Below are 13,481 nucleotides of genomic sequence, written 5' to 3' on the forward strand. Positions count from 1 at the left end.
CAATAAATGTACTGTTGAATATTGTTAAAATAACAGTTGTTCTCATACATGTACATGTAGCTATAAAAGGAAGATAGACTCGTTACAGCTATAAATGAATTATGTATTTCAAATTCAATTTCTCAAGTGGTTTATTTTTGTTTTATTAACTCCCCCTCCCAATTTATGTCTATGATATTTACGTGTATTGAACTATGAAATACAATTAACAACTTTTCTTTTCGTTATGCTGATTCTTGAAATCCATAGGCCAAGTGAATTTTTATTTATACAGAAACATATTCAAATAGATAATTATATGACCATCATTTTTCGAATTCGTCTCTTTTTATATGACATTATTAATATTGAATATTCCCCAGGTTTGATAATTTAGTAAGCTGTTAAAACAGAGATAAGATCTCTACTCAAAAGTTTTTACACAAGGTACACCTAGCTTATACCAGAAACATAAATAACTTAAAATTTCCGCTAATCTACTTATGTATTTAGCATGATTTCAGTTGCAATATTACCTATTTTATATATAATTAAATCGTCACCATAACTGTTTATTGTATATATATCTGTAAAATTCTCGTAACCCAATTTTAGGAATACATATATGTCCACCTTTGTGTTATAACCCTACTACCAAACACCTCACTGCCGTTGTCCTCGTGACGTCACATCCGGTTATTCCCCAAATCAGCAGTTGATATACAGGTAAAAATCGAGCACTTCGGAGGGCGGTATCTCGGTACTGAAGCGGCCGATTTTGATGCGGTTTTCAACATTCTTGTCAGGAGATCAAACAGAATAACACATCTTAATATCAATTTCCATTCCGTGTACACTTTAAGGAAGGCTCCTTAATTAACCTATTATTTTCCCTTAATTTCAATTCTTTCCTATGGGGAATTTTATATGTAAAGTTAAGGAATGCTCGTGAAGCTGTACCCAGGCTGGTTCAGCCATGTCATAGGCCATGTCATCAACATCGTCTGAAGACACAATTAAGTGTCGTCGCACAATTGTCTCTGTAGACAGAAACGTCAAATCCGAGTCTGATAATATATTACATATATTGCCATTTGAATTGTAGAAAAAATTGTTTTTCCAATAGAGTGGTGCATGATTGGAATACATTACCTAACAAAGTGGTGGAATCAAAAGTCTTAAATAGTTTCAAAAGCAGTTTGTATGACCACTGGAAGAACATGGAGCTGAAATTCCATCCTAATTGTTATTAGTCAACTACAACTGGATCAACATAGTCTATAACAAGAACAAAAGAACTTCTAGAGATTTAGTGGGGTTACCTCGCTAATCTTGATTTACGAATTACGACTATATCATTATATAGTGATGTGAGAATTTAGTAGGGTTATCTTGCTAATTCTTACAAAAGAAAAGATCTGACCTGAATATGAGGTTTTCTAAGGAATGGATTTGTATGCCATATAAATATAAACGTAATAGGAAGGAAATGAACGGACTACAAAGGATAGACTTTTTTTTATCATTTTATTGTTTTTAACAACTCTCTCTTTGCATGCGCAAACCAGAAAGTGAATAATGAACATTTATTAAGGACAGTCATATTAGCTTGAAGCTATCATCAAGACTGGAAAAACAGTGCGTACAGTATAGAAACGAAATACAGGGCTTTCGAGATTCCAAAACGACGTGGGTATAAAAAAAACTTTCTAAAGATGCTCCACCACTGACAAATGGTATTTTTATCTCTATCAAATACAGGAGCAGGCGATTTAGTATTTTTCTTCGGTTACAAAAGTTACTAACTTTACATCAATCCCATCATTGAATAGTTTGGTATTCTCATTTCACTTCAAGATAAAAATATCAAAAATAATTTTTTGCATCCCGAAAAAATTCCGTGGCACTATATCATATATGGAATGAAGAACTGATTGCCTATGCACCAAAGGCATTTTTGTGTGGTATTTAGACATACATATACACGATTTAACACCAATTATAGTTCAAATTATGAGTATCGTTTATGGTCCGTCGGCGGTGGCCGGAGCATCTTTAATATATATTATTAATGCCATAAATTACTCTCATGACTACCTAATATGAAATGTATCAAACTGCTTAAACAATTGGATATGCTATTCGTATTCACATCAAATTACGTATGTTGAACTCGTTTAAGGTTCCATTATGTTTTTGTGAAAAAAATATCGTCACAAAGTACCCAAATTTGCCGAATGAGCATATATATTCCTGTGAAAACATATATATATATATATATATAATGGGACTTTAATAAAGTTCAATCATATTACAAAAACACGCATGTAAGATAATAAAATATATGTCATCAAAAGAATTAGATGTTAAGCTAAAACATAATTAAGCACCTCTTCCCCTGCACTTATTGACATTCTGTATTTGCACAATACTATTAGTTACACAGTTTGTTAGTGACATAATACGGAGAAATATTGGGTCTAAAATAGAACATTGTATCGGGCGAGGTGAAGCCGAGCCTTATACATGTTTATTTTAGACCCAATATTTTTCCGTATTAGGTCACTAACAAACTGTGTAACGAATTTATCCCGTCGAAGACCCTTTCAATGAAGTAGGCCTAACTGCAAAATGCATTATGTACGGAAACCAAAACGACTCAAACTTAAACAATTTTCACCTCATTGAAGACTCGAATGCGTTGTCATGGCCCATTTCTGTTAAATAATCCTAAATAAGTGTTGCCGATTTCGGTTTGCTTTGAAAGTAGTCATCAGCGCTATCATTCAAACATTTTATCTCCAGATCTTTTGACTGCCGTCGTCGCGAAGCGTTACTTGACCGTCATATTGTTGCTAATGACGTTAGGAGCAAAGAACGATAACTCTATCGTCCAAACCTGATACGATTTCTACTAACCTAATACGACTATATATTGGATATCACGTGACGTCATTTTTACCAATAGGAATACAAGATTCTTGTCTGAGGCGGGATAAAAAGCTATCTGCCCTTGCGGGTAGATTATTATTGTGACTGACGAGTGAGAATACTAGAGAAAACGACGCGAATTTCGTTCACAAGTAGATAGTCTACCAGTAACTTAAGTACATTGACTGACCTAAATATCTGTTCTGTTGCCTCCAGTTTTAATATGAGATAGTCCAGGGGTGTAGAGATCGTAAGTGATCGGAACCACTGGAGTATCGAGGATGTGAGAATTCTTTAATCATACAAAAAGTACTTCATCTTTCCCAAGTTAATAATGTCCATCAGCGTTCTGAAAAGCTCTTTCGACCTTCTGAGTTCCAAAGAAAGATTCGAGGACCTTAACCACTACCAGTTTTGATGAACTGGCGAAATTATCGTGGTTCTGCGACACAAACCTGACCATCGAATCAAGTCGGAAGTCTACAAAAGTCAATGTCTGGTGTTCGAACTTGTCCTTTGGTCCGCTCGTGAAGCGGGCCTTGATATTTTCGGCACTTAGACGGTGCTGTTCGGCTATCTTATCATTCTTCAAATCGACAAAACCACAGAGTCCCCACTCATGAGAATCATATTTGAGATATATTGTCGTCAAACAAATGGCATCCAAATCACTTCCTGTAAGCTCAAGTCCAATCTCCTCCAGCAAACCTCTGGCAGCTGTATGGACCAGGTCGACACAATACCGACCTTTATATCGACATTTGTCGATCAGAGACACACTCTCCACTATACCACACGTGAACATCCCTTGACTGGGCATTCCTGATCTTTTCGACCTCTGTGCAAAGACAAAAGTTTGAGGGCTTCCGGGACCTTCGTTGGTTATAACAGCAACGTGAAGACCAAACGAGTTACTGAACAATGGGTTGACAACACTCATGCAGGGAACAGATTTTTCTTTGTCTTTATCCGAAAAAGACATCCAAATATCTCGCATAGTTCGGTGGTGGCAGTACAGTGACTCCTGAAAGTGAAGTTCCACATGTTGATCTTCACAAACTCCAGACCTAGAAACAGTAAGCTTCTTCAGAGCAGCTAATGCATTGTTGTCGATCTCCTTGTTTTCCGCTAAGGTCTTGTATTTGTCGGTTGTGCACATGAACGTGTCTATATGTTCCATGCTCCACCAATCTGGGAAATCAACAAGTTGTGTGTCACTGGTTTCTATCTCGCATATTAGCTGTGAATGATCATATCCGGAGCTACGAATCCCTGTGTTATAGAATCCTTGCGACCCTTGGCAGAGCGAGTCAGCAACAAATATGTTTGTGTTTGTTAAAAATCCAAAAGAGAAAAACTGTGCAGTGGCGGGGTCACTTTCATAAGGATTTTTATCCGACACAAAGTAAAGAGAACGAAGCTCTTCCGCTGTCGGTCTTTGCGAAGGGTTATTCTTCAAGCACATTTCAACGACGTGTAGGAGAGGACCATTCAAATCGTCCGGAAGAGATACAAACTCACCAATATGCCTTTCGTTAATGGCTTTCTTAGCCGTGTCTTCACCATTCCAGTTCGACGTTTGTGGTTCGCTGGCACAGGTGTCTTGTTCATTCCATTGATCTACATGTACCTTATATTTCTCTATTCTTCTGCCTCTCTGTACGACAGACACTAGCTGCCCTGTTGAGAGCTTGGATATAGCCTTCACACCAGTTATTGCAAAGCAGGTGACCAGCCCGAACGAGTACACATCAGCACGTTTGTAATCCTGTAGACCGAGTGGATGCCCAGTTTCGCACCTGAACACCAATTCTGGTGCTCCCCATCGCACATGTACATAACCGCGTCGGGGAGTTTCAACTAGGCCATACTTACATAGGGAAGACAGTGCCAAATTTTCAACGTCACATGCCAATGCGAGTCCGAAATCAGCAACCTTGACCCTTAACCTCCCAGGCCCTACCTCGAGAAGAATGTTGTCTGGTTTCAAGTCTCGATGCGCAATGTCGTTAGAATGAAGGTAAGAAACAGCATGGAATATTTGCATGGAAATATCCCAAGCGTGAGCATAACTGATTGGACTCTCAGCCATGTGCAAATACTTCAACAAGTTCAGGTCCACATACTCCATTACGATGAAAATTGCAATGTCTTTGTTTGCAAACACTTGTCGGGTTAGTGATTTCCGTTTTGGATTCAAACACGAACGTCTTCGATTTGGTTGTGATTTAGGAATCCTGGAGGGAAGAGCATGTCTTGCTTGACGCCTGGTTGCATCCCAAACTGATGATTCCTTTAAACTTCCAAACTTTCCAGACTGCAACGATGAAGCACTGGAGACATTGACAAGATTCTCCGCCTCTTGATGTTGCAAGTAACCAGTATTTGCCATTTGAAAATCCGGTGATGGATTTCCAGAACTTTGGTTCCTTGTGATTACTTCGCATTTTAATGGCGCCATTTTTGAAATGGAAATTTCGTCGATGTATCCCCTTGCGTCGAGGTTCATTAAACTGTCGGTCAAACCACCGCTAGGATCTTGTTTCGCGGACAAGTCTCCCGATAAATACATTCCTCCACCCGTGTCTAGATCGCTATCAGAAGGAATGGTTGGTTCTGTAGACGAAGCGTGTGTTGGGCTAGCCATGGAAACACCACTATCGATACGTGGTTGCGACAGAGCATGGCCACAAGCAGTCGGCCCAAAAGTAACGGTTTCCCCGTAATCTGTTTCTGAATGGCTTCGGATGGAGTTAGCGATGTGGTGATCCGGCAACAAGCCCATCCCCCGGAAAGCAACAATATTGTCATGGTGAAGCTCTCGGAGAAGGTGGCATTCCAAAAATGACGAACTGGCACGATCCTTCAAGACTTTCACCGCTACTCTTGCCCCCTGGAGGCGACATTCGTATACTTTACCGAAGTTTCCTTCACCTTTTAGCCCCCACTCAGATAGCCGATTTGGATCAATGAGGGCCGGTGTGGTGGGCTTCGGGACGAGTTTTAGCATTAAAAGCAATTCGTGTGTCTGAGTCTGCAACTCGTCCAGAAGATACTCGCCAGTTGATAGATGTATGGACAAATTGTCGTTGAAGGGACATAACTCCCGAATATTATCCAATACGTTTCGTAATTTATACAGATTGGCGCCCACGCGAGTCTCCCGTTCGTTAACATTCATGTTTTAGTCCTCGGACATGATATGTTGTTGTGATTGCATTTTTCAAATTTAACGTCATATGCGACAGATAAGACACAAAGTCACTGAAAATATACGTCGGTTATTGGAAGTCCAAGTCTTACAGGCCTTGGGTGTTTACATGAATATATATACATACGTATCTGTTTTACATGTTGATCTCTAGAATCCGCGAATCTTTCAGTAACTCAGTACACGTATATTCTATGCAATACTCACTCAATACATCACATATATTGTATATAGTAGGTTAGACAATACATGCTTATCCCGTAGAAATATTTCCGCACTTCAACGTATGTTGATGGCAGTTTCACACAACATAATAGATCGAATGTAATCCTTCTCCATTAGACTATCATCTAGTAAATGATATAGATCTTGATTGTTTGATCTCCAAACTAGACATTTACGTTACATACATATGCAAAACGAAACTGAAACTTTTCATCTACTTCCTTGTCTTCCCCGATTTCCCTTATAGCAAAAGAAAGATTCAGTAAATAAAAATACTCTCAAAAAACCATGCAGAGCTGCCGTCGTAATTGATACTAAAATAGCACACCTACTCTGACGTATACCTTTCTTTTAGCTACAAGCTGTCTAAATTTAGGATCCACCGTAAGAAAACTCCCGTGTAGCTCATATTTCATTAGAAACAAGGGTATGTTTATTGAAACTTTCTAAAACGTGGATAGAGACAACCTAAAGATATTTACATTTGGACAAATCACACTACATTTGTGACATATATTTAAATATGATCTAGTCTTTCACCATCACTTAACAATAGGAGACAATACAGAAACATTGTCTAATGAACAAAATCTTCGAGTCCTAAAATCGAGTCCAGGGTTTAAGCTACGTACTAGACATTTACATTTTTGAAAACCGTTTTGAAGCATAGGTCTCTGTATATTAGTCTATATTGAGTCTTTGACTTACCAGCGTGCTAAAAACTTTTGGTTGAAGATTTGGGAAACAAACTTATTTAGTGCTATGGTTAATAGTTTTTTTTACCGCCAGTAGTGAGGGGCCATGTTACATACTTAATATATTCCTGACATAATCAAAAGTGGAACTATAACTGACAAAAATAAGATAACATATATAGGGGGAAGTTCTAAAAGCTTGCATATATTACCATGATAATAAGAGTAATGACCCTTGACCATATAGTATCGGGAAGCGGTCCTAGAAGTGAATGGAGAGGGGACAATTACCGCCTTCACACATGCTTGTTTCCAATTTCGAAAAAAGTGACGAATTTCTGAAAATCCAGGCCAGATTTTCTAATATCTATTTCAAGGGCGAAAGGCAATAATTTTGCTAATATCGAAACTGGATCAGTAATATCACAGGGATCTGAGAAAAACAGTTTACATAATTATTGACCCACCAGAATGCCCCAAGACCATTTTTAAACGTTTTAGAGTCAAATCGCCTAAAACTGGTCTTAGAGCACTCTGGTGGGTCCCGCGTATTTTCATAATTTCGTTCTTAGGAAACATGTACGTAATATTATTCTTTTGCTATCTTTCCAGTGTTGTATAAGACTATAAGCTATGGAGGTTTTTGTGTTATCAAAGTAAAGTAACTTAATTCCAAGAATTAATCAATGAATACTGCTTATGAACAGATTTGAAATAATTCAGAAAAGAATATCTTTAATAACTTATACTTTGAGAACTTGATAACTTTAGTATATTAAGCAAAGCTCAAAACTATTGTTGAAATCTAAATCAAAAGGAAGCCTGTATTGGCTTGTATAGATGCCTCTTGATTGTCATGGCTCGTTGCAAATGCACAGGGATCTGGGAATTAGTTACAGATTATATAATCATGGACCCACCAGAGTGCCCTAAGACCATTTTTAGATGTTTAAGAGGTCTAGATTAAAAAACGATAGAAATCATACTTTATAGTACCATGTAAAGTATGATTTTTATCGTTTTTTTAATCTAGACCTCTTATACGTCTGAAAATGGTCTTAGGGCACTCTGGTGGGTCCATGATTATATAATCTGTAACTAATTCTCAGATCCCTGTGTCTGGTGGGTCCATGATTATATAATCTGTAACTAATTCTCAGATCCCTGTGTCTGGTGGGTCCATAATTATACTAATTCTCAGATCCCTGTGTCTGGTGGGTCCATGATTATATAATCTGTAACTAATTCTCAGATCCCTGTGTCTGGTGGGTCCATAATTATATAATCTGTAACTAATTCTCAGATCCCTGTGTGTAATGTAATAACCTAAAAACAAGATGTCTAATGGGCCTAAACAATCATCTGACTGTACATACAATACAACATAAAAGTAGAAATAAAGTGTTGTATGTATTAAGTCGTTAAAGATTGTATAAGTACAATATAGGTACCCTCATCCTAGATACTCCAGGGCTTCATCCTCGATACTCCAGGGGTTCCGATCACTTACGATCTCTACACCCCTGGACTATCTCATAGTGAAATTGAAGGCAGCTCAGCTGAAAATATTTGACCAATCACAGACCAGCAAAGATTTCCTTTGAAGACTACAGAGAGAGCGACGCCCAACTTCAAAGCCACATAGTCAACCACAGTGTACCGTTATACGGCTCTTTTGATGTACATCAAAGGACTAAATTACCTGTTCTGTTCTGTTGCCTCCAGTTTTACGATGAGATAGTCCAGGGGTGTAGAGATCGTAAGTGATCGGAACCCCTGGAGTATCGAGGATGAGGTACCCTAGGCTTTTTGTTTATTGAGAAGAAGTGGAGTTAAGATGTTATTCTATTCAAGCCCTGTGACGTGGGAAGATGGTCAGGGTCATTCAACAAAATTGGTAGTCCTCCATCCAAGCATGCTACATGCCGAATATCAACATGAAATACCTAAGGCCACTGTAGGCTTTTTATGGTATTGCGAAGAAGTCGTGAATGAAAAGTTTACACACTGTGGACGGCACACGACCATGGACAATATATGATGGCATTAGGTCATCCTGACCCTTTGGGTCAGATGTCATAAAAAGTAATATGTTGCAGATGGAGGAAATATAGTGCAAATACCAGGAACCATTCAAACAGGAGTATAATATACACACTACCATATACATGTACAATGTATGTTTATTGTATTGTGGAATTAATAATGATTTTAATATTCAAGGTAAGGGAACTCAAATGAGACCAGGAAAAGGGGCAAGGGGTGCTAATAGGGATATGGCATTTATTCATCAAATACAGTATATTGTATGCATGGAAATATGAAATGGTGTTGGTGCATGGTAAAAACTCAAGGTAGACAAACACATTCTGTAAAATAATTCACAAGTCTAACTATGGCAGGAAATTGAAATCTTTTACTAAATGGAGCGTTTGAATTGTGTAAATAGCTCATCTTTCTTAAAACTTTGCATAACAAACAAATAACTTTTCATGAAGCAAACTAAATTACTACATGCAAAAATATAAATGTTCACACAACCGAAGAAAAGTGGTTCATATTCAAACCTATTCCTGCATATAACTACATAATCTATGTATATATGACATGAGTTTACAGTCATATGAACATGAGCATCCACAGATATGTATGTCACCGGATTAGGAGACATTGTGATTATGTCAACATATTATTAAGAAATATAAATAAATACTATGTAAATGTAGTAGAATCATGTACAGTAAAACTGATATTAAATTAACAAGAGTATTGTACTGATAGGGACAGAGCAATGTATATTCATCAAAACCATAAAAATCAAAATTGCCAGAACTATAATAATGCCTAGCTAAAATGATAATAAAACTCAAAGTGAGGTATAAAATATGGTACAATGGATATAAATGTAACTGTGGCAATATTTACTCACATAACCTTTTTCCACACACTTACAGGAACAAAAAGGATATTCCTTTGTTTTGGGCATGAAGGAATAAATTCTAATTTTCAACATAAGAAAAACAATGTGATATTTTTGCATACCAATTTCGTGTCTCCATTACTTTCAATATATTCACATAAACATAAATTTGTGATCAATATAGCTATTTAACTGAGTGACAATAATGTAAATTGTTATAGACAATTTCTATGCATTGAATACAAAAAACTTTGACATCAATGCTTAGAATTGAATTTTTTAATACAGGATTCAATTAATTTTTCAATAAATTCTTTTTCCAAATAATGTGCAACATCAGTGCAGAAAGACAGTTTAGTATGAAAATAAAGAAAATTGAATTATAAGCAATTATTCAATTTCATGAAACATTTGAGTTTGAGTTCATTTTGTCTGGTGAATATGCATCTTGGGTAAATAAAGTGGTTAACAGTACAACATTTAAGATTAAATCACACATTATGTAGCACACTAATAATAGAATCATTAACAAATGGTGTCGGAAATGGATGATATTGGCAGTTATCACAGGTATTTTTTTTGCAGTAATAAGCAACATTTCGGGTTGGATATTCTATATTTGCATATTACAGAGTTATCTTCCCTTGTGGGTAGGTATTGATTGTGACGTCATGTGTTTGTGAGCAAAACGTCATACTTTTCTGAGAAAGCGACTTGAATTGCGCTTACAAAATAAAGACGTAACAATCGATACCTACCCACAAGGGAGCTAACACTGTACTATGCAAAGACGGAATTGAGCACTTAAAGGTAATTTAAGAACATTAGGTTGACCTAAGTACGTCCTTACTCTTTGAAAACAGGAAAAAAGTTAATCTCTGTGGTGTCTCTCTCACCTCTAATTATTTAAAGCCCTTTTATAATTACCAAATGGAATTGAAAATTTAAGGAAGAAATCAATTTTTACTGTTCAATAGTAGCATTTAAAATTGACAACGGAGAAATTCATAATTTGTACCAATCTCATGACCTTAACACGATCTTTACATACCGTAAGTTAAAGGCTATTTGTTTAGTCAGGTGACATCATGCACGAAATTTTTCCACAACATAGTTATTACTAAATTTGATGGTCTTCCTGGTATGAAATAACTCCAGACAAAGTGATACAATAATTAATCCAGAAGGTCACCACAGTATGACCTATCAATGAACATGAACACTTGTATGTTGTGAGACCCTGGCCTCTATGGTAACAAAGTTATATTCCAAATCAACTGACTTTGTTATTTAACTTTCTGAACCACCTACATATCCTGGTTAAATTTCTGGTGTACTTTATCACTCCCAAAGAAGGCTTCTAACACTTTGACCACCACCAGTTTGGCTGAACTGGCAAAGTTCTCATGATTCTTGGATACAAACTCCACCATCGGCTCCAACTGGAAATCCACGAAGGTCAAGGTCTGATGCTCGAACTTGTCCTTAGGCCCACTTGTGAATCGGGCTTTAATGTTTTCAGCACTTAGGCGGTGCTGTTCAGAAATCCTCTCATCCTTCAGGTCGACAAATCCACACATGCCCCACTCATGAAAGTCAAATTTGAGATATATTGTTGTCAGGCAAATGGCATCCAAGTCGTCTCCAGATAGTTCTAGACCTATCTCCTCCATCAATCCTCGAGCAGCAGTGTTTAGAAGGTTGACATAAGTTTCCCCTTTGACATTTACATAGTCAGGTTTGGATACGCTCTCTACAGCACCACATGTAAAGTTACCCGGGCTTGACATACCCTTTCTTCTTGCTCTCTGAGGAAAAACAAATTTCTGAGGCTTGTCTGGACCTTCATTGGTAAGAATAGCAACATGCAGCCCAAAAGAATTGCTGAAGTATGGATGAACATCTCCTTTATAGGGTACTTCCCTGTTCTTCTCTGATGAAGACAGGGACATCCACATTTGTCGCATGCTGCGATGATGACAATAGTCAGATTCCTTAAAGAAGAGATCAATGGTTTGCTTTTCATCTTCTCCTGGCCTTGCTAACACTAAATTTTTCAGTGCTGTTGTTGGATTGTTGTCTATCTCCTTTTTCTTGGCCATTTTCAGATACTTCTCCAGATAGTCCTGATACTGACCCGTTTCCTCTTCTGTCCAATGTTCATGGGGATCGCGATAAGGTGCATGGCTTGTTTCTATCTTACAAATCAAGTCTTTGTGGTCATAACCTTGTGGTCGTTTTTGGGCCCCAGATTCAAAGAAGCCTAAAGCTGAATCTCCTTCTTCTGTGTAGGAATCTGCTACATATATATCAGTTTTCTCAAGGAACCCACAGGAGAAAAACTCCACTTGTGTTGGATCAATCTTATAGGGATTCTTATCCACAGAAAAATATTCCGCCATGAGATCACTGGCACTCTTTCTTGCTTCTGGATCTTGTTGTACACATGCTTCAATAATTGTACGAAGATTTCCTTCCAATGATTTTGGCAATTCTACTGGGTCAACATCCAGTTCACTTTCAGATTCTGATGACGAAAGACGTGATGATGAGATACTGGCTAAAGCTTTCACTCCGGTAAGTGTATAAGTCAGCACCAATCCAAAGGAGTACATGTCTCCTCTTTGGTAATCCTTGATATTATATTCCTTCATCCCACATCTGGAAAACTCTGGTGCCCCCCATCGGATATTCAAGTTGTATGAGCTGCCCTGCTGAGATGATGATCCTGAAGGTCGGACATCATTAGTTTCTTCTGCACTGTCGTACCAAGCCAGTCCAAAGTCTGCTACTTTTACTAAGATGCGATTAGGTCCGACCTCTATGAGGATATTGTCTGGTTTCAGATCCCGATGAACCACATCTAGAGAGTGGAGATAGGCTAAAGCACTTGTTATCTGCTTTCCTACACTCCATGTCTGACTTTCTGTAAGACCATGCCTCTCATGGGTTTCCATATCCCGGATGTACTGAAACAGGTTCTTAGACATGAACTCCATCACTAGGAACATATGCTGATCTCCCTCATCCAGGGGTAAGTAGTCAGCTTGATTGGACATTAGTTCTTCTATCTCCTTATTGGTCATGTAACCCATTCCACGGTATGCCACAATGTTGTCATGACTAAGATATCGAAGAAGATCTGACTCACGGAATTTATTTTTAGCCTGTTCTTTTAACGTTTTCACAGCAACTCTAGTTCCATTCAGTTTACATTCAAACACCATTCCAAAATGGCCCTCACCAAGAAATTTTCTGTCCGTCAAACTTCCCGGTGAAACACAGGCAATGGAGGCAGACTTCTTTGCAAGTTGTAGTAGGTCTTTCACGTGGTCCTGAAGAGTGATAACAGTGGATTTAACTTCCTTTACTGTGTTATCAAGGTTTTCACTTATTCCAGTAAATTGTTTGACAAGTACTTCGATCGATCGAAAACATTCTTTCAGCTGTTCTGATCGCGTGTCTGGATCCATGATTAAAATTTAGCTTCCGGGTCAAAACGAAAGTAGAAGTTCGGAAC

General features: G+C 37.8%; 2 protein-coding genes across 2 annotated transcripts; both read right to left on the reverse strand.

Annotated features, from left to right (window-relative positions):
- Positions 1-581: 581 nt before the first annotated feature.
- On the reverse strand, positions 582-6,609 carry LOC138329312 (uncharacterized). The gene has a single exon (XM_069276215.1). The coding sequence runs from the start codon at positions 6,089-6,091 to the stop codon at positions 3,239-3,241; it is 2,853 nt and encodes a 950-aa protein (XP_069132316.1). The 5' UTR covers positions 6,092-6,609; the 3' UTR covers positions 582-3,238.
- Positions 6,610-9,442: 2,833 nt separating this feature from the next.
- LOC138329313 (uncharacterized) lies at positions 9,443-13,473 on the reverse strand. Its single transcript, XM_069276217.1, has one exon. The coding sequence runs from the start codon at positions 13,432-13,434 to the stop codon at positions 11,269-11,271; it is 2,166 nt and encodes a 721-aa protein (XP_069132318.1). The 5' UTR covers positions 13,435-13,473; the 3' UTR covers positions 9,443-11,268.
- Between the last annotated feature and the right edge of the window lie 8 nt (positions 13,474-13,481).

Source organism: Argopecten irradians, chromosome 8 (genome assembly GCF_041381155.1).
Source record: "Argopecten irradians isolate NY chromosome 8, Ai_NY, whole genome shotgun sequence".
In the NCBI taxonomy this organism is placed as follows: domain Eukaryota; kingdom Metazoa; phylum Mollusca; class Bivalvia; order Pectinida; family Pectinidae; genus Argopecten; species Argopecten irradians.

Bases quoted from the DNA above. Each gene is read 5' to 3' on its own strand.
- LOC138329312 (XM_069276215.1), bottom strand. From the start codon at position 6,091: ATGAATGTTAACGAACGGGAGACTCGCGTGGGCGCCAATCTGTATAAA.
- LOC138329313 (XM_069276217.1), bottom strand. From the start codon at position 13,434: ATGGATCCAGACACGCGATCAGAACAGCTGAAAGAATGTTTTCGATCG.